The sequence below is a fragment of the Penicillium waksmanii genome (genome assembly GCF_028829765.1).
Source record: "Penicillium waksmanii strain IBT 27052 chromosome Unknown utg000010l:1.0-3698451.0:1.0-3701458.0, whole genome shotgun sequence".
NCBI classification, from domain to species: Eukaryota; Fungi; Ascomycota; class Eurotiomycetes; order Eurotiales; family Aspergillaceae; genus Penicillium; species Penicillium waksmanii.
Window position 1 is genome coordinate 3,436,538 of NW_026643256.1, and position 19,307 is coordinate 3,455,844.

Here is a 19,307-nt window from a genome sequence, read left to right on the forward strand (position 1 = left end):
GTGCATTGTCTTACGCCGTCCACGACATTGTTACTGCTTCTGGGGACCAGTTGCGAGCTCTAGACATCCCGTCCGGGCACCCCCAACCCATCCTCGCTACATCCAACACTTTTACAGCGCACCCAAAATTTCATGAGAAACGAAAGAGGCGTTTTCGAATACCATAGACTTTGCATCAATTCATTACGATTGCCGATATCTGGCTGCTACTACTACTTAGCTGGAATACGGAAGAAAGTTTGTAGCACTCAAAACAAGTAAAATTGGACAGCAAGCAAGTCCAAGTCAAGCTAAAAGTCCGGAAGCGCAAGTAATGCGACGCAAGTAGATACACGAAAGGCAAAATGTGCAAGATCCCACCTCTAATATGACCAAGGGCGAGAGTGACCTCGGCGGGTAGGGATCAGTTTTTGAGGGATACCAATTCCCCCAAGACAAATCAATAGACAATGAAACAAGTAAATAACTCCACCCATGCGGCAAAAGAAAAAAAAGGCCGATCAACTTTTTGGCAGTGCAAAAAGTTCTATGAAAAAAACTGTATACCATCCGCAGAGATGGTCCAATGTAGTCCGGGTCTTCATATGTATTGGAGTACTGGGCTGGTGATTTCCATCTTCGTTTATCGTGAAAGCATGTACAGCTGAAGAATAACGCCGATAAAGTGATGTTGAGCCACTGGATTATGACGTCAGGTTGGGGCATTGAGCCTGGGCACGCAGGAAGGCGTTCGAGAAGAGGTCCTGCATGGCGCAATAATGAAAGAGGATTCCGCCCAGCACTGCCAAATGCCAAATGTTGTGGCTGCCACCAACGTAGTCAAAGAAGCCGGGCTTCCAGCGCTCGGGGATCTTTGAGGCATAGACCAAGGCGCCGACAAAGTAGACGAGCAGGCTCTTCAGAAGCGGGGCATAGAAATACGCGCACCACTCGAAACCACGGGTATATGAAAGTTGGGCGAGCGGGGTGAATCCGGTGAGAGCTAGGGTGACATAGAAGGCGACACGAGCCCAGGCCATATCGTGGCGGTTGAAGGTCGGGTGCCAGGGAAGAATGATGCCACCAACGCCCATGGACATGGTGAGGAGGATATATGTCCAGCGCGAGTAGGGCTCGCAGTAGAAAGCAGTATACTCGGTGGTGACGATCGAGGCGGCCACCAGCAGGGAGATGCCAGTATAATCGACGCAAGCAAATCGTTCCATCAAGGACTGAGAGGCGATGCTGTTCATGGTGTGCCAGACGGTACTGCAGACCAGGCACTTGCATGCAGCAAAGAAGAAGACGGCGGCGATCATGATATCGGCCTTGGTGCTCAGGTGGAAGTTGGTGTGGAGCGGGTAGAAGTAGAAGGCAATCGCCAAAACAATGACGAGACCAATGCCGTGGGACCAGATGTTGAACATTTCATTGGAGAATGTGAAGACGGATGAGACGCATTCCACCTTGGAGGTCGTGAAGCGGTATCCTTTCAAGATGTGCGGGTTCACTCGCCAGGGGGCGGGAAGATCCGCATAAGTGATCAGCCGTTGCTCTTGGGCCAACCGGATAGCCTCATCGACGCTCTCCGTCAGGGCCTGTCGAGCACGGCGCGCACGCTCCATGCCCTCGTCGACGACCTCTCGGGCGTGACCCAACTTTGTGTCCATGGCTTTCCATCCGTCGTCCAAGGCGCCGTAGATGCCGCGATCCCGCACGGCATGTGCCTTCAACTCCAGTTCGGATAAAAACGACTCCATCAGACGGACACTTGCTTGGGCCTTTTGCTCGAGAGTCTCCTTGGTCGCCAAGGCATCATTATAACGGTCCTCCAGGGTCTCCACCAGGATCTTGGCACGCTTCTTGCCGCATCCCATCAACTCACCCGAGGCGATGGAACACTGATCTCGCACGGCCTCAAGGGTGGCATACCCGCTGCGTAATCGGGAGTCGATATGAACCATGTGAGACTTGCGATATTGTTCGATCCAATGCATTCGGCGTTCCAGCTCAGCAAGGAAAAGTTCGACCTGGAGTATCACTGGTTAGACGTCGCCCCCTTACTGGTGGAGGTCACGCTTGTTGGCACTGGCTGCAGTGATCACACTGCCCCAATTGAAGCATGACCTTGGGAATCAAGAACTCACCCTGATGAATACGGTGTCGGCATCTTGGTAGTCACAAGATAGTCGTCTCGGAGCATGATAGGAATGTCGGCGGCGTCGGTCCCGAATGAGGGAGGTCTCCTCTGTTGGTGTGGCGGTTGAGAAGGCAACCGCCTCGGAATATGATTCCACAGTCATTGAGGAAGATGAGCAGGCCATCCCGGAGGGAGAGGAGAGAAGGCGAGGTCAAGAATTCGAGGAGCGATGTCGGCAAATCGGCAATGCGGGATTTTGTGTTGAGAAAAGGTGGGCCCGTGGGGAGAGAGGGTGAGGGAGAGGGTGAGGAATAATTAGATATTCAATATTCCTGGAGTAATCAAGACAAAGGAGTGACAAGAGGGAGAAATATATTAAGGGAGTGGGAGTAGAAGTAACCCAGGGTGTGAGTGTGTAAGTGTAAGTGTAAAGAGGGGGTGTAAGGAGTGAAGTTGAGTTCTTCCCCCAACGAGAACTTCCCTCCTTCACATGCGAAGGAGCGGCCCGCCTGATTTGCCTTTCAGTAACCACAACCACCACAACCGAAGAGTCCCTCAGGTTCTTTCTTCTCCACTTCTCCAATTACATTGGATTAAACTATCACCTCCCACCAAATCTGATCTCCCTCACGTTCGCCACTCACCCACTACCTCCACCACCACCCACCACCCACCACCCCCCGCCATGGCTATCAGCGAGATCATCTCGGAGCCTTCATTGCTACCAGTGCTCACCACATGCGCCGAGACTCTCGCCCAGTGCCAACAACTCATTACCCAACTCAACCCCGACACCACTCCTACCGATCCTACCCAACTACACGACCTCTCATTGGCCGTTTCCAAACAGCAAAAAGTCCTCTTTGCCCTCCTTGCTCAACTTCGCGGCCAGAACCGGGACGCCGTCTTTCGTGTGCGCGACACTAAGCAAGCCACCGCCGAGGCCCGACAGGAGATCGACCGTCTCCATCTCCAACTGCAGAACTTGTACTATGAGCAGAAGCATCTCACCGGCGAGATTGCTGCATGCGAAGCTTATGAGTAAGTGGATTCTATATTGATTGCTCAACCCACCAGCACATGACTAATGCGATACTCTCCGTGCAGTCACAAATATCTGTCACTGCCACTCATCCCTGTCGAGGAATTCCTACAACTGCACCCGGAACATCAAGAGACCAACGAACATGAATTAATGATTGCCCGGATCAACCATGAGCACTCGGAGCGAGAGAAACTCGAACAGGCGCGCCAGGAACTGCTCAAGCGCAAGCAGGCCTTGATCGCCGAAAACAAGAAGCGGAAGGATGACCTGGCCAATTTGGATAAGGATCTCGAAAGATTTATCGATGTGCGTATTCTTATTGTTCTTATTGTCCCAAAGGGTCAACTGACTTAACTAACTCTTCCTCACTTGCAGGCTGCTAAACCGATTCAAAAGATCTTTGAGAAGGAATACTAAAGTCTAAAGTCCCGTTGAAATCGGACTGGTCGATCGACCGCTACATTTAAAAGGCGTTATTGGATAGGAGAAAAAGATACCCGGTATGAAATAAAATCTACTTGCATATACACATTTTCCATTATTGCAGTGCGCATATCTCGCATGGTATACTCCAGATTCCCGTAGATACTTGTATACACTGGGCTAGCTACCGTAGATATAGTGGGAGGAGCTGAAGAGAAGAGAAGAGACTAAATAAAGAAAAAAGTCCTACCAAAGATAAAAGTGTTGCTAGAATTGATACAATAGTAGTACTACAGTAGTAGTACTAATAGTACCAAGGTCGATATCCGAAGTCATAATTGGTCGTAGTTGGTCGTGGTCGTAGTTGTTGCTCGCCGACACCTCCTTGTCCGCCTTCTCCAACTTCAACACCACCTCTCCTCCACCACTCCACCCCCCCTACGCTCCTCTTTCCCTCCCTCTCGCTCTGGCTGTGGTCGTCCAGAGCACAAAGCATGCCCTCGTCATGACCGCCAAATCTGGAGACCCCGTGTCTCCTCCGGCTGAGGCCTCCACTCCCTCCAAGTCCACCCAGCGCGTCCCCGCCCCCGAATCCCCCCCAGGCTATCCAAACACGATTCCGAGTCATTGCAGCCTTCTGGGCAGTCATCATCTTTCTGGGCTTTCCGATATGGTGGCAGACTACTTCGATCTACCGGGCGCATCTCCCCATTCAAGAGATGGTCGATTGGGCCGATGGCAAGGTAAGGACACTCTGTGCATCGCATCACAACAACTATCCCCGGAATTTTAACACCCTCTCTCCTCTAGACATGTCGCCCCGTCTATCCCCTTGAGATTCAAGTCGTCGCACCTTCATTACAGCTGCCCGAGTCTCAACATCTACTCCGAACCACCCAGCATACTCTTGACGATCTGAACGAGTTCGCCGCTCACCATCTCCGGCTCAAGTTGGCCAACGATACCAACGGTTCGCCTCCACGCACAGGCAACGATGGGGTCCACACTTCGGATAGTACCCCAGAACATGCGGCAGATATCGCATTGACAGTCCACGTGCGTCCCGAGGAAGGCCTCGTCGCTCCGAGATCAGAGCTCCAGCCGCACACCTCCCAGCTGGACGTCTTCTACCCAGCAAGCCAAATCCCAAGTCCCTCGACCTCCAACCCACCTCTGTCAATATTTATCGCACAGGAGTTACAGCGCCTCTACGGCGAAGAGAAAGCAACCATCGCGCACATCTTGTCGGGAGAAACAGCCGGTCTGGATTCAGCGTCCCCCGAGCTCACAGAGAGTATCAGTAGACGTCTGCGACGATCCATGAAATACGCAGAAACGTACCACCTCTCCTTCTCCCTCTTTACGCCCGGATCTGCGCCATCCTCGTGGGATATCGAGGCCGCTATCCAGGAATACCTCGCCCCGCTCCTCGACGCCTTTGCACCCATCAGCAACTTCACAATCGATACCCAGGTGCAACTCTACGCCACCTTCTCCCCGATGACCCCGGACCCAATCTACGACGAGGCCGAAGCAGCATGGACTCTGAAGAAAGAGGATCTGAGCGCATTCATCAATGCCGCAGAGTGGCCATTGAACCCGAGCATCGGCAGCGGACCAACCCTCAACTTCATTCTCTACGTCCCCGACCCATCGCAGTCACCCATGATCGTCAAAGAGAATCGCGCCTCGAGCTGGATTGTCCCACAATGGGGTGGCGTGTTTCTGCTCAACCCGCCACTCGCAAAAGGCCAAACTAGTAATCCTGCCTACCTTGAACAAGATTCGCTGCAGTCGGCCTTCAAGACCTTCTCCCATCAACTTCTCACCCTCCTCGGAACACCGAGCACCCCTTCCTCCCTTCCCCTCCGTCTGCAGACCCTCATCCGCGTCCGCGCTGCGTCTCTCCTTCTTTCAGCCTCGTCGACCATGGGCTCGCTCGCCCGTTTGACAGAATCTCTCCCCTCCATCCCCATCCCTGCAAACGTGGCATCCTCCGTTTCCACGACCCTATCGCATCTATCCGCTACATGCTCTCATCTCCGCGAGGGTCGCTTCAATGCCGCTCTCGCTAGTGCCCGGGTCGCGGAGAACGAGGCCGAACGCAGTTTCTTTGAGAAGACTATGGTTGGTCAGGTTTATTTCCCGGATGAGCATAAGGTCGCTGTTTACCTGCCTTTGTTGGGACCTGTTGGTGTTCCGCTAGTGGTTGGTTTGATTAAGGAGGTTAAGCGACTTGTTGCGGCGCGGAAGGCGAGGCGTGCGTAGGCGTTTGCCATTTCGTTGGTTCAAGTTAGAATTATAATGCATCTTACATTTACACACCGGCCATACTGGATTCTGGCTAGCCGAGTCTGCTTAACTCGTATAGGAGTACCCGAGTAGATGTAGAAATTCCTTAATTTAGAATGAGCGTGGAACCCAAGGTGGAATGTATCAATGCCCTTTCAAGGGTGAGTCCATGGTTGAATGGTATCCAGGATCGACTCGGACTACTCCGGAGTCCTGCTACTACTACTACTACTACTACTACTACTACTACTACTACTACTACTACAACGACTACTGGTTAGTATCAGCAAAGCAACTTGAAAGCAAATTAGACAAGACATCCATGCATGTATACGGTGAAGTACTAGTAGACCAGGGAGTTGAACTGAGTTGTGAACTTAATATAACTCGATTTTAAGAGAATCATTCGATCTAAGGAATGTAAAAATGGATATCATACTAATAGTAGTACACCGGCAATGCAAAGCTAAACATCACACTCCGTCTTCGCCGTAGACCTAGACCTACTTCTCCTCCGAAACCTTATACGACGGATTCCCCTTCCCATCACTAAACCCAACATTCTTCATCAGATCCGAAAAAGTCGTATCGGGCCTCGCAACCGTACTAGGATACGGCTCGGGACCTAGAAACTTCCTCGATTGCGCAAAAGCCCCCGGCGGCGAGTAGATTTTGATACTCTCAGTACTCGGCTGACGCTGTCGGGGCGGGGTGACGGGCGCCGGAACGGGATTAGGCAAGCTGGGCAGAGGTGGGACGTCCTTTTCTTTGTCTGGTCTTGAGGTGGTAGCGGGATTAAAGAGACTGCGGACTCGACTTCCTGTGCGGGTAAGGCGTGATCGTGTGGACCGTCCGCCTACTGAGTTCCGTGCTGAGGGGCGGAGGAGGAAGTCTGTTCGGTAGGAGGCGTCTTCTGAGGCCATGGGGCTGGATATTCCCATTACTGCGCCGCTGGATGTGCGTTGGGACCAGTGGGGGATGAATTTCTGGTCTTGGGTTTGGCTCTTTTTGTGCGCGCGTCGTCGGAGACAGGTCGTTATCAATAGGGCTAGGACGGCGCCGAATATGGCACCTGGGAAGAAGCCGGCTATTATTGCCTTTGGTGGGAAGGAGTCGCAGCTTGTTGAGGCTGACGGGGATGGGACGATGGTGAATGTTGCGCCTGTTGACCCAGTTGAGGTGGATGGGGAGGCGGTTGTGGTTGATTTGTCGGCGACGCAGACTTTGTCTGAGACGCAGGAGTAGCCAACTGGGCAGCAGGAATCGCCGCAGGACTTGAGTTTGCCGTCAAGTTTGGTTGTCTTGACGGTGCTCTTGGGGTAAGTGGTGGCATTTTGCTGTTGGATGTCGCAGTCGATGGGCGAGATGTATTCACAGCTTTGGCCGGATGGGCAGCAGATGGCTGTGGTGTTATCGCTTGTACCGATGCAGGTGGATGATGTCGGGCACCAGAAGTTGTTAGGGAATGAGGTGCCACATTGGTTGTATGAGTTGGAGCAAGTATCAGTGCTGCGTCCGAAAATTTCGGGGGTGTCAAGTGCGTGACCGCGAGTTGTTTGTATGATGATCAGAAATATAAGAAGTATAAGGAATAAATGTTTAGGGACGATGCCCTCAGTCGACCACGCCATGTCTGCAACTTGAAGCAGATATCTTCGAGGAAGGTTGAACTGAGTCGAGATGTTGCAGAAGAGTATTTCTGAGTGCTTTGACAAATATCAGATGTTGATGGAGGAGCAGCAGTAGCAGTAGCAAAGTGCTCTTTGAGGTGGAGATAGAAGAGAAGTAAGGTGAACGACGAAAGCGAAGAGAGTTGACGAAGCAGAAAATGAGCAGAACCATAGACAATGGGATTGATGGTAGGCTCAGGCTGAAACGTGAACTAAATTTGGGGTTCAACACAAAGGGAGTGAATGGCATGGCGTTGAATCATTCACCGATACAAAGGGAACTGATCTATTCCGGGCACTGGCACGCGCTGGACTGGGACAGACAGTTTCAGGGTGGGCGGCAGGACTCGAATGCAGCATGTCGGGCGCCAAAGTCCGAAATAGTGTTGCAGAATGACATGATCGTGGGTAGTGCAGAGTGAATGCAGGATTGTGAGAGGTTGAAATGGGCCGAGATGGGCGCTTAGAGGAGTGGAGGAGGTGGAGTGTATACTTGGGAGTGTATACTTCGCTGTGCTGAGTGCCAAGACATTAGTCAGCAGCGCGTCCATTTTGGAAATTTCGAGGTCGACGACGATTGTAAAGCACCTCCACTCCCAACCCCGAAATCATGTTTAGTCGTCTCGCCCGGCCAAGCGCTCTGCGCGCGGCTTCTTTCCAGGTATGCTCCGTTCGATTCCATCTGTCAATTCTTGAGACCCGCCTAATCCTGGAACCTTGAACCTCTAGACACCTACCTCTCTCCTCCGATCCCAGACCCGTGCCCTGCACCGCATCCCCCAATTGCAGCATGAGAACGTCTACAAGGAGAGTGGTGTACCTGAATTCATGTCGCCTGAGGCATACGATTTCGCCTGGACCCAATACCAGACCCTCCTCGTCGATAAGCTCAACCTGTTGACACAAGGTGAGCCCGAGCCGATCCCGCGGATATCTTCATGACATCTTCATGTCCGCGCAATACAAGCAGCATAGATCACTAACTCTCGACATTTTCCCCAGACACCGTTGATGCCGACGCTAAGCCTGGAGAGTTGCTGGTCAAGTACTCCAAGCGCCCGGAGATGGCCTCGGTCTTCAACTACGCCTCCATGGCCCATAACAACCACTTCTTCTTCAACTGCCTCGTCAGTCTCCCAATCAACACGAGCTAGAAATAAAGAATAAAAAGAGCTCAACTAACATTCATCCAACCTACAGTCCCCCGCCTCCACCCAGATCCCCGAAAAGTTCGCCAAGGACATCGTCGACACCTGCTCCTCCGTCGAATCCCTCAAGCTCGACTTCCTCGCAACCGCCAGCTCCATGTTCGGCCCGGGCTTCGTCTGGCTCGCCAAGAACCTCGAGCGCGAGGGCCTCATGCAGATCTTCTGCACCTACAACGCCGGTTCCCCCTACCCAGCCGCCTACTCCCGTCGTCAACCCGTCGACATGGCTACCCACTCCCCCGATGCGCCTCTCGGCAACCAGTTCGCCGGATCCATGGGCGCCCACGCGCAGAACCAGAAGAACTTGGCCCCCGGTGCCATTGACGTACAGCCCATTCTGTGTGTCAACACCTGGGAGCACGCGTGGATGATGGACTACGGTATCGCGGGTAAGGACGAGTACCTGGAGCGTTGGTGGGATCGGATTAACTGGGACGTTGTGTTTGATAACTACAATGCTGTTTCTTCGGTGAAGGGGCCGCGTGCCTCGACTACTCGGGGCCGGGGTTTGAGCATGCTTTGAGAGGAGCGCAAAAGCAGAAGCCGGTTTTTGTTTAGATAAATCTGTACTATACATATCATATTTTCTCTGTTTGATCATCAAAGACTTTGAATTGTACATCGTTAGCCCAGCTCCATGTAACTGGCAGTTCTATATGTCCGAGTCTCACCTCGGTTGATGCTAGTCTAGTAAGTATACACACGAGCTCCATCTCTAAAGTAGTAATATACAAATGCCCTCTCAGCCTCCTCCGTGCATCTCATGAATCCTCTTCTCAAACGCCTCAATCATAACCCCAGCCATCTGCCCCTCAACAGCCCCCATGACAGTAGCATGCATCTGGCTCCGAAATTCAAACCGCACTTCCAGATTCACCTTTGTCTGCGGTTGACCACCCTTCGCATCTAGGGGAACCAATTCCCACCGCGTAGAAAGATATTCAAAGATCCCCTCGCTAGCACCGGGGAAGAATCCACTCAGTCCACTCCCACCACTGCCACTGCCACTGCTACTCCCACTCCCCTTCTCATCACCCCCGTATTTCGCGCCGCTCCGCGCTTCAACGGTTAAATTTTTCGGATCGCAGTCGACGCGCGAAGTGAATGTCTCGCTGAGAGGTCCGTAGCCGACGGTCAAGAATGCCTGTGTGGGATTTCCTGTTTCTGGATCCCGGGCTGTGACGGTGGATGCTGTGAGGAAAGGGAGGAATTGCGAGTAGGATTCCACCGAGGAAATTACTTTGAAGAGGTTTGGTGGGGCGTAGGGGAGGGTTCGGGTTGCGGTTAATACGCGTTTTGGTGAGTCGTTATTTCCGTTTGGTAAGAGGGAGGAGAGTGAGGGGAGGCCGAAGGTTCGTCGTGGTGCTTGTTTGGTGCATTGTGTTGGGCGTGTTGGTGTCGGCGATGGGCGGAGTGGGTATGTGCCTTGTATTGTGCTGATGGTGCGCACTGCTTGGTTTCGGGAGAAGTTCAAGACTCTCGGCTTGAGGAGGTGGATCGTATGATCCAGGCTGCGGGTTGGGCGCATGTAGGAGAGGTGGGTGGGGTGAATTGAGGTGGTGTGGTGTGGTGAAGTGAAGGAAAAGTGGTGGTTCCGATGGAGCGAAGGTCTGCTGCCCGTTCTGGTTTGGTCGGCCTCGGTCTGCATCGCCCATTGGAACTTGAAGATACGAACTACAACTGCTGCTGCTTGCATACAGTAGAATAAAAGTATTTAATACTCTGTCATACTCTTGGTTATACTTCTATAGGAATATTCGGACTAACCCCCAGTCCTCAACTAGACAAAGTTAAGTCTCGGACGGATATGAAAGAAATTCATCTAAAGTCGGAGGCACTGTGATATCCGGAACCCAGAGCATATCCTGATCAGATGGCCCAAAGCCAGATATCCTACTGTCATACAAGCGCTAAAATGAAAAGGTCAGCTGTGTTACCAAGCGTAGGAAAATGCTTGAAAGTAAATGCAAGTAGTACTCACCCAGTCCATTTGCCCAGGCGTGTTAAGCATATCTTCAATCAGGCCAAGTGACGAGAGTGATGGTGCTTCACTGGAGCCATAGGCTGCAGTCTGCAGGTCTCCATTTAATTCATCGTTGCTGGTGGTATACGTCTCGTACTGCTGCTGATCGATTGAAGCAGGTACTGGTTGGAATGCCAATTTATCTAAGCGCCAGGTTATTTTGAGTTCGAATTGATGTGCAACCAGGACTGAAAAATCAACTCACCATCAATTTTCATGCTCTGTTCATTTGAGACCGAGCTGCCGCTCTGAATAGGGCTGCTACCTCGAACTCGACCAAGCATGATTCTCAACGCGGTGTACCCTCGCTGTGTATCAATAGACCGGTGGCGGCCTTTCTTGAAGATATGATATGTAGCCTCTAAGAGACGCAGGAGGTCATCGCGTTCTTGTGGTTCGATGCGGGTGGTGTCACGCTCATTCTCTTGCGAAAGCTCCAGGCAAAGAATCATGGCCGAAAGCATGAAGTCTGTATTTTGGAGGGAATTCATGAAGAATCGCTCCGCATAGAGCTGACCACCTGGTAATGACTCCTGGTATACATCGGAATGGTGTCGCAATGTCTCGCGGGCCGCGTTCAAACAAGTTTGGCGCGAGTACGTGTACTTGCTGTTAGTCTCGGCCATATACCGGCGATGCATCACTACCCGAGCCTTTTGATAGAGTAACGCTAGGGTATATCTTTTCATGATAAGCTCCGTCGTCTCTGCAAAACATTGGTCAATCGGCTGGTATTGAAGGTATGGTGGCAGTAAATCATAAGCCTCCTCGAGCCGACGATCAATGGCCAAGATTTCCTCGTATGATACTTGTTCCCGTGAATATGCCAAATCGGTGATTTGTCCAAAGCACTTCATGATGCGAGATTTGCCTCTTGTATACCCACATACCGTCCATTCAGTACTGGGCCTTGGAGGTGGCAACTGAACGCTGTTTTTATCAAAGTCGATGTCATGGATATTGGAAGGCAGTGCTGTATCATATTGCCAAGGCTGAATGGTCCGTGGCAGTCCGACCTGAAATGAGATGAGGATATCAAGTTGGCATATGAGTTCCCATAGGCGTCGTCGCATCTCGCCATCAAAAGCGGAGATGCTAGGGTAATGGCTAGGGTCCCTATGGTATCCCATGCGCATGGCCAGGCGAATTAGGATTCCGAAAAGATTGGAAACGCCAATCTGCGCGTCCTGACTGCGGTAGAATTCAGAAAGACTGTAGAAGAAGAGAGCCTCGACCTTGTCTCTCCCTGGGGCGAGGTAGTTTGCTTGCACAAGGCCCTGAGCGGCTCGTTTTCGAAAGACATTCCAAGCCGTTGACGGGTTTACCATGTTCACAGGCAGAGGCTCTTCGCTGCGATGATAATGAGACACCGAGAGGGTCAGGATGGCGTAAAGAAAGGATATCCACGTGAAGGACATGTCTTGCGGGGATTCCCAGAACTGTGCATATTCCTTTCGGAATGTCGGTATATGAACGGCGACTATTCTGCTAGTCAGATATGGATCATAGAGAGAGATTCTGAAGTAAAGAGAAGGGAACAGAACACTCACTGAGTGAAGGCTCTGATGTTTTCAAGAAACGAGATACTAGTCGGTCTGCAATCTCACGAGACGGTATATCGAGGAGCAGTTCCTCTTTGGTGATAGGTCTACTCATTCCAAGTAGCAAAGTTGGGGAGGAATCTTCCTCCGGGTCTTCCTCTGTCCCCTCATCGTCCGTTTCTTCATTGCCATAGCCATCAATATAGTCTTTGACGCCATTAATCTAAGTCAAGGATGTTATCACACGGCAATAATAAATTGGGAAGATAGGACGAGGAATCATGACTGACCTCTTTCAGGATGGCACGCCAATTTGCGCTCTCAAAATAACTGGTACCCTCATCGTTAACGACCAACGTGCCCGTATCGTGAGGCGATCGGGTATCATGGCCACTCATGGATGATGGAGTCTGATAGCTGGGCCCATTCGCATCAGCATCCGCGCTTTGCGGTTCCGCATTAAAATCAGGAACTTGATCGGGGAGCTGATCTGGGCCTTGATCGGGAGTCTGCTTCTGCTTCTGGGCTAGGGACATGACCAAGTTCTCCAAATGCTGAAGACGGTCCTGCACCAACGTCGGACTGGACTGGCCATGCTGAGGTTTGCCCCGCGGTCCGCGACCGACAAACGTACAGCCGACAGTGTCTCCGCGCTTCTTGCAGTTGTTGCAGGGGTAAATGCGATCGCATTTGAGTCTGCATGAGTTAGTTAGAGAGCAATTTTGAACGAAAGAGACTTGGCCGACTTACTTGCGATATCTGCACGCGGTGCACGAGAACTGGACCCGCGTTCTCTTCTTCGGAGCTTCCCCACTCAGCGGGTCCGGGGGGTTAGTCGCCTCGGACATACGGAGTAGAGCAGGCTCGTCTGTCAGGAATAGATGCAGGAACGGAGTCGGATTGGAGATCGGGCCCTCCGCAGAAATCAGGAGGGTAGTGGGGGGCGGTAGGGAAAGTTGAAGGGAAGAAAGAATTGGGGGCCTTCGGACTCGGTTGACTTTGTTAACTCCGAAGTACTTCAAGTTCTGAGTAAGGCTGGTTTGAGACTCAACAGCCTTGAAATAGAATAATAGTGCAATATCTTCAGGAGGCCAGCATCAGAGACTAAATTTAGTCTGTCATGATCCATGCAGGAACCCACATCGGGGTTCAATGCATAACGTCCGGTAGGCTATACGGAGGTGCCTCATACTACCACCAGTACTAGTATCAATTCAAGAAGAATTCCTAAATTTGTTAGTTAATATGTCTAGTCTTGATTACTACGCTTTCAAGCCAGTGTGAGATTATCTTGGCTTCAATTTGTCTGGGCATGCATTCCAAATAAGTGCCAGTGCTCACTGGCATGTTCAGTTGAAGATATATAATACCTAGTACTACTACATCGAGGGAGACATAAAAAGTGCAACTCCTTTCAATTCAATTCTCGCATTCGCTGCAGCAGCGCTATCATCCATTCAGATATCCTTGAATTATTTCATCCCGGTAAGATCATCTTCAAGAGCCTAACCCGGTCACGGCCACCTGGGCATTTTCCTTACCTAGTCGCTACCTGGGCAGATGCCTGTCAGAAACCCAGCATACTCAAGGGCCAGAACAAGTACTAGTAACACTTCATTCTCATCTCAAGCTTGGAATTCCACAACCACCCACCGGTATACGAACCACGTTTCTGTTCTTTGAAGGTTGGTTTTTGTGTAGACTATGAATTTCGTTCTCGGTGTAGACCACTAGGCCATCTAAGTAATATTTATAAAACCGATTTCAGTCCTCAAAGGCTGAACACACCACTCTGCAGTATCCCTCAGAAGTCCCACTGCTTCATCCACTTCTCGAATAGGGTAGTATCGATCTCCTTCAAATCCCTCAAAGTCTTACTTGCAACTTGTGTTCTGGTTGTCTCAGTCCACGGCCCGGCCTCATCACTGTAGGTAATTGCCTTGAAAAAGTCTAGAATCTTGAGAGCGGGCTTATCTTTGAGATCGTTCTCCGTGGGGTTCGTGAAGCCCTCGAGGGTCTTGACCCATGTGTGAACATCAACCGGCTCAACATCGAAGTACTTGGTGACTGCTGGGATCAGGGATTCCCACTCTGCAGTCTTGGGGTTGACAATATGGAAGGCAGAACATAATTCCTCCTCCTGGGTAATACGTCTTGTGCGAACAATATCTGCAATGACCTTGGCCGTGATATCCTAAAAATAAATATGTTAGCTAGTACTCTTAGAGAGGCAAAACTTAAATGGAAGCATAGTAACATACCACTGGAACCCATTGTACAGAAACTGATCCAAGCGAATTCGGAATTTGCTTAATCGTCTTCGAGGACGCGACCAAGGATGGCACCCATTCTTGCTTGTTCCACATCCCCTTCTCTGTTGTCGGTCCTCCAATCTGACCGACTCGGTGAATACTGGTCGGGACGCCGCATTTGGCCGAAGCTGCAGCGCAGATTCGCTCAGAAACGTGTTTTGACTCACCGTATCCCTGGCGAAGGACCGAGCTCGGGTCATTAAAAACGATTTCAGGAATTGATGGGCCTTGGCTATAGCCTTCAATGGTCGAGATAGATGAGATGAAATGAATGTGGGCATTTCTTTCGCTGGAAATGCTGAAGTCAACAAGCCGGCGAACGCCCTCGATGTGAGGTTGCTCGAAGGCCTCAACTCTGTGGTTGAAGTTAACCTTCCACGCGTTGTGGATAATTGTATCAACATTTTCCAGTAACTCCTCGTATTTTACTTCATCGAGTCCAAGTCTTTCATCGCCAAAACGTGCTTGGAGGAATTCCACTCGGCGTGGGAACTTGTTGAAACCCACTAGGCCCTTCTCACGGAGACTTTGCAGTTGTCTCGGGGCGGCGTCATCGGACCGATTGAGACAGTAGATCTTTGAGACGCTGAGGTCTCGAAGAAGCTCGTGCAGAAGATATGCGCCGAGGGAACCCGTGGAGCCAGTGAGAATGACAGCGTGACTTACGCCAACATCGTCCGAGTATTTCCCAACAAGTCCAGCAATTCTGGCCTCGCGGTCCTCGTCACTTTCCACAACTTCTTCTGCAGACACAGAATTATTCCCTTGGAGAAGGTCATATACATAGCTGGTAAGCTGTACGATGGTTGGGCGAGAGTAGAGCTGCGAGTTTCCAAAGGCTGCATTCAATTCCGGTCGCGCGGATTGAAGAGAGGCCTGGAGGATTTGTCCTAAACGGAGTGTTTGTAGGGAGTCAACCCCCAAAGCAAAGATGTCGGCATTTTCGTCAGTTGCCTGTCCTCCTAAGATGTCTGACAAAACCTGGGTTATGAATCCTGCGACATCAGTGCGAGAAGCGTCCTTTGCGAGTTGATCGACGTTGATTTGATCTCCCGCCTCATAAAGGGCGTTGATCTCTGCCTCATAGTCACTAACAGTAGCACGCCGCTTGATGGTATTTTTTGGGGTGAGCTGGAATGGCTTTGACTGAGACGAAATGGTGATTCGCTCTTTCATAAGCTGAGCATAACCGGGGGCTGCTTCATTCGCCTTTTGAGCCAAAGGCCAGATATCGTCGATCAAAGCATTTGGTTCTCCATTCCAAAGGGACCAGTTTGGCTCTATAATTGCAGCCGCTTGGAAACGTCCCTGTCCAACCACCAGAGCAAGGTTCACGAGTGGGTGGCTTGAAATAGTCTCCTCCGTTGTGGTGGGATTGAACTTTTCTCCGTTACTGAGAACGATGAGATCATCCTGGCGACCGGCATAAAGCCACAGTCCATTTCTAACTGGATGAGGGGAGAATAAATCGCCAGTGCGGTACTCGGTCTTGTCCGGGTATGTATGGAAGACTGCCTTGCTTTTGCGATCTTCCCCTCGCTGCACGACGAGTTCATATAGTCCGTCACCGACGTCCTGCATTTCCGAGCCAGAATTGGGGTTGAACTCCAGATACCCCCAGTCTGTCTTGTCTTCGGGGATAAGAGCTGGAAAGATAGAGCATTCGCTTGTCCCCAGTACCGACTGGAGCAGCACGACTTCTGTGATACGACTTCCCACTTCTAATGCCAATGGTGAGCCTCCATAAGTAACGTAATCGAACTTGGATAGGCAGTTTAATCCGAGATCTGACTTGCTCATATCATCCAAAATAGATGACCCCATAATAGTGATTTTGGGTTCAGTTTCCCTGAGGATTTGATCAAGCATTTCATCTGTCAACGGCCTCTCTGGGCTAAGAACAAAGGGGGTCAGATACGCAATAGGCATCATGATTCCAATGATACCCATCAGATGAAAGAAAGGACTCATCAAAAAGTGTAATTTTCCCTTGCCTTGAACAGGAGCAAAACTACACCGTCTACCATCTGGAACTGGTACCAACCCAATAGCTTCAATTGTCTGGAGATATCCATTTGTCATCGGGACTGGCTTGGGCATCCCTAGAGAGGATAATTAATTTTGTTCTACTCTTCCAATATTCAGTCCAGTGGGGATTTTACCTGTTGTGCCTGAGCTGTGGATGTAGATTGCCACGCGATCCTCCTCGTCCTCGAGGGGCTCCTTCACCTCAGGAGAAGTAGTTTTTCCATCGCGATCGAATAGCTCCCACAATTCTGGAATTTGGACGGCTACCAAGGATGAATCCGCCGTCTTTAATTCCTCGGCCTGGCGAGCTTTCTCCGAGCTGTAGACAACTTTGTATGATTTTGTGGCCTCCAGGACATGCCGCGACGCTTGCTCTGAGTTCCTCGTTGAGAGAAGAAGTGCCTAGAGTCTCATCAGTACACGAACCTCGTACGGGAGTACGTTTTTTTTTTCTTACAGTGTGCCTTAGTCTCATACAGGCAAAGATAAATGCTGTATAGCGGATGTCATTTGCTCCGACATAGGCAATGGTCTCTGGCTCGGTTGAAGATGCGACATTTTCTTGAATCCACAGCGCTGTGCGGTTGGTCGCATTGACAAGTTTCTCAAAGTCAATATTCACCCATCCTTCGGAGATATCAGACGAGACCGGTTGGATACAATAGAGTGTCCCCGGGTCGTTCGCTGCGACGGAATCGACAATTCGTAGCGGTGTTCGTTCAACCTCAAAAAGTCCCATTTTAGTGAATATAATTGAATTAAAATCAGGATGTTTTCGCTCCGAAATCAAGGATCAGGGGGAATTTATAGTTCCTTTCCAGCTCACCTATCCCCGCACTTGTGGTGGTCTCGCCGTGAATCCATTGCACGAGTCGTGGTGGCACGTGTAATGAGGTCGCTTGCATCGGATCTGTAAAGCTATGCGCATCTCGAGTTGTACAGCAGGGAGCTCAAGCGGAATACTGGAGCAATCAGATTGGAGAGTCTTTGATCGATCAATAGTTAATGGAGCTCGATTATCGCGAGATCGTCGATATGACACATCTATTTTCTCTCCTGTAAACGGACCCACTCCAGCTGCATAGTAAACTCTCTATCCGTCCAGGTGCAGAAAAGGGAGTCTAATGCAGGTTTACCTGGAACCCATTGCAGCCTTCAGCAAGAGCAACAATTTGGGTTACAAATTGATCATCAAATTAGGTTCATCTACGTAGTACGTTGCTAGGCCAAAACAGGTTGGGTTTTTCATGCCCAACTAGCGGTGAAAGTCTAGCTGTTCGTCAGAGAGGCAGCTGAATGTCCTATGATTCAGGCATACGAGAGTAGCTTTCTCAGCCGTGCCACACAAATACCTGCTTGATCAGGAGCTCATCCGGATCTGCAGCCCCACGAGCACGTATTAACTAGAGCGCCCCAGTTCTATTGCTTTGGGCATCAATGACTGTAGATCCAAGTGCGAGGCCGATCATCTCTCCCTTTGTGCTGGAGCCCATGAGATCAAACCAAGCTCGATTCTACGAGCGAAAGGAATAGGTATGATTCCATTCAATCGATTTCGACGTAGGCAACATTATCGGGTACAGGGGTTACCCATATAGATATCTAACAAGCTCCCCATTCCTCCGATATCTCATAATCAAGTTTCAATCATCTTTCACGACACTGTAGGTTCTTGAGCGAAATTCTCGAGGTCCCACGCACATTTTGCTGCCATTCAACATGACACGCCTTCGCCATACATTAATTTCCTTGTAGCCGAGGCAATCCACCTGGAAATTCAACTCTGCGTGATTTCATGGGGTTTTTTGTTCACTATTATCATGCTTCAAGATTTGAAGCATCTTCTGAGTAGAGAAGCCACCTCACAATACCATGCAGACTCGGAGATTCTCTTTTCCTTTATTATCGATATTTCAATCAAGTCTTATATCTGTCATTCCATTTTGAGCACTTTCAATACTTTGCCCTTTCTCTCGATCTCCTTGCTTCCTGTCGTAGCTCTTATGGCTTACAGGTGGCAGCAGTGGCATGTAGATGCATGCCTGCATGCGATAGTCGGTGAGAAGTCCCTCCCCAAGTCTCCCACCCCCTCTTCACACATATCGCGCCAAGGACTTAGTAAAATCAGCCTTTGGCAACATTTCGATGCTGGGCTTTGTTTGCTCACTGTGTCACATCCATTATAGAACATCATGATATTTCCACAAAGATCGAGCTGAGCTATTCACGAAGTTTAGGCTTAGTTTCCAGTCATTTGCTGTCTTTGTTCACACTCGGTGGCCTCGATGATACAACCCAGCTCCAACACAAATAGCTGCATCCTTTCTAATCATAGATTGAAATCTATCATCATCCTATTAGTATCTCATGGCTTTCTTTCGCTTTTCATATTTTCTTTCCGTCTTCCTACTGCAATTCAAACTAGCACATTCCTCCGATAGACGGGCACCCTGGTTTATCGTTACTCTTGTCTTTGGAGGAGCGAATAACACGAAGCTTCCTATTCTTTTATCTACAGTCTGACCGAGCCCTGGAATTTATTTGACTAGACTCTAGATCCTACGTTCTCAGATCAAATCTGGCAGTTCATTTTACCACTTATTTTGGACAAAGGCCTACAACAGCTCTATTATTGTAGCGAAAACA

General features: G+C 50.3%; 8 protein-coding genes across 8 annotated transcripts; 3 read left to right on the forward strand and 5 right to left on the reverse strand.

Annotated features, from left to right (window-relative positions):
- Nucleotides 1–683: 683 nt before the first annotated feature.
- On the reverse strand, nucleotides 684–2,303 carry N7481_013248 (hemolysin III family protein; the record flags this gene model as incomplete). Its single annotated transcript, XM_057272467.1, has 2 exons — nucleotides 684–2,009; nucleotides 2,127–2,303. The coding sequence occupies 2 exons, from the start codon at nucleotides 2,301–2,303 to the stop codon at nucleotides 684–686; spliced, it is 1,503 nt and encodes a 500-aa protein (XP_057116655.1).
- A 501-nt stretch (nucleotides 2,304–2,804) lies between these two features.
- N7481_013249 (uncharacterized protein) lies at nucleotides 2,805–3,581 on the forward strand (the record flags this gene model as incomplete). The annotated part of the gene is made up of 3 exons (XM_057272468.1): nucleotides 2,805–3,160; nucleotides 3,227–3,470; nucleotides 3,540–3,581. The coding sequence occupies 3 exons, from the start codon at nucleotides 2,805–2,807 to the stop codon at nucleotides 3,579–3,581; spliced, it is 642 nt and encodes a 213-aa protein (XP_057116656.1).
- Nucleotides 3,582–4,092: 511 nt separating this feature from the next.
- On the forward strand, nucleotides 4,093–5,855 carry PIG-S (GPI-anchored transamidase GPI17; the record flags this gene model as incomplete). The annotated part of the gene is given in 3 exon segments (XM_057272469.1): nucleotides 4,093–4,210; nucleotides 4,221–4,330; nucleotides 4,398–5,855. 3 exon segments carry the CDS (start codon nucleotides 4,093–4,095, stop codon nucleotides 5,853–5,855), a joined length of 1,686 nt encoding a protein of 561 aa, XP_057116657.1.
- Nucleotides 5,856–6,382: 527 nt separating this feature from the next.
- On the reverse strand, nucleotides 6,383–7,510 carry N7481_013251 (uncharacterized protein; the record flags this gene model as incomplete). The annotated part of the gene is made up of 1 exon (XM_057272470.1): nucleotides 6,383–7,510. The coding sequence occupies one exon, from the start codon at nucleotides 7,508–7,510 to the stop codon at nucleotides 6,383–6,385; it is 1,128 nt and encodes a 375-aa protein (XP_057116658.1).
- A 649-nt stretch (nucleotides 7,511–8,159) lies between these two features.
- sod4 (mitochondrial 37S ribosomal protein mS42) lies at nucleotides 8,160–9,280 on the forward strand (the record flags this gene model as incomplete). The annotated part of the gene is made up of 4 exons (XM_057272471.1): nucleotides 8,160–8,210; nucleotides 8,279–8,456; nucleotides 8,552–8,676; nucleotides 8,750–9,280. The coding sequence occupies 4 exons, from the start codon at nucleotides 8,160–8,162 to the stop codon at nucleotides 9,278–9,280; spliced, it is 885 nt and encodes a 294-aa protein (XP_057116659.1).
- Nucleotides 9,281–9,499: 219 nt separating this feature from the next.
- N7481_013253 (ubiquinone-binding COQ10-like protein) lies at nucleotides 9,500–10,285 on the reverse strand (the record flags this gene model as incomplete). Its single annotated transcript, XM_057272472.1, has 1 exon — nucleotides 9,500–10,285. The coding sequence occupies one exon, from the start codon at nucleotides 10,283–10,285 to the stop codon at nucleotides 9,500–9,502; it is 786 nt and encodes a 261-aa protein (XP_057116660.1).
- A 262-nt stretch (nucleotides 10,286–10,547) lies between these two features.
- N7481_013254 (putative C6 transcription factor) lies at nucleotides 10,548–12,857 on the reverse strand (the record flags this gene model as incomplete). The annotated part of the gene is made up of 5 exons (XM_057272473.1): nucleotides 10,548–10,667; nucleotides 10,739–10,923; nucleotides 10,986–12,260; nucleotides 12,331–12,544; nucleotides 12,612–12,857. The coding sequence occupies 5 exons, from the start codon at nucleotides 12,855–12,857 to the stop codon at nucleotides 10,548–10,550; spliced, it is 2,040 nt and encodes a 679-aa protein (XP_057116661.1).
- Nucleotides 12,858–14,125: 1,268 nt separating this feature from the next.
- On the reverse strand, nucleotides 14,126–17,400 carry N7481_013255 (uncharacterized protein; the record flags this gene model as incomplete). The annotated part of the gene is made up of 4 exons (XM_057272474.1): nucleotides 14,126–14,515; nucleotides 14,583–16,735; nucleotides 16,796–17,063; nucleotides 17,119–17,400. The coding sequence occupies 4 exons, from the start codon at nucleotides 17,398–17,400 to the stop codon at nucleotides 14,126–14,128; spliced, it is 3,093 nt and encodes a 1,030-aa protein (XP_057116662.1).
- Between the last annotated feature and the right edge of the window lie 1,907 nt (nucleotides 17,401–19,307).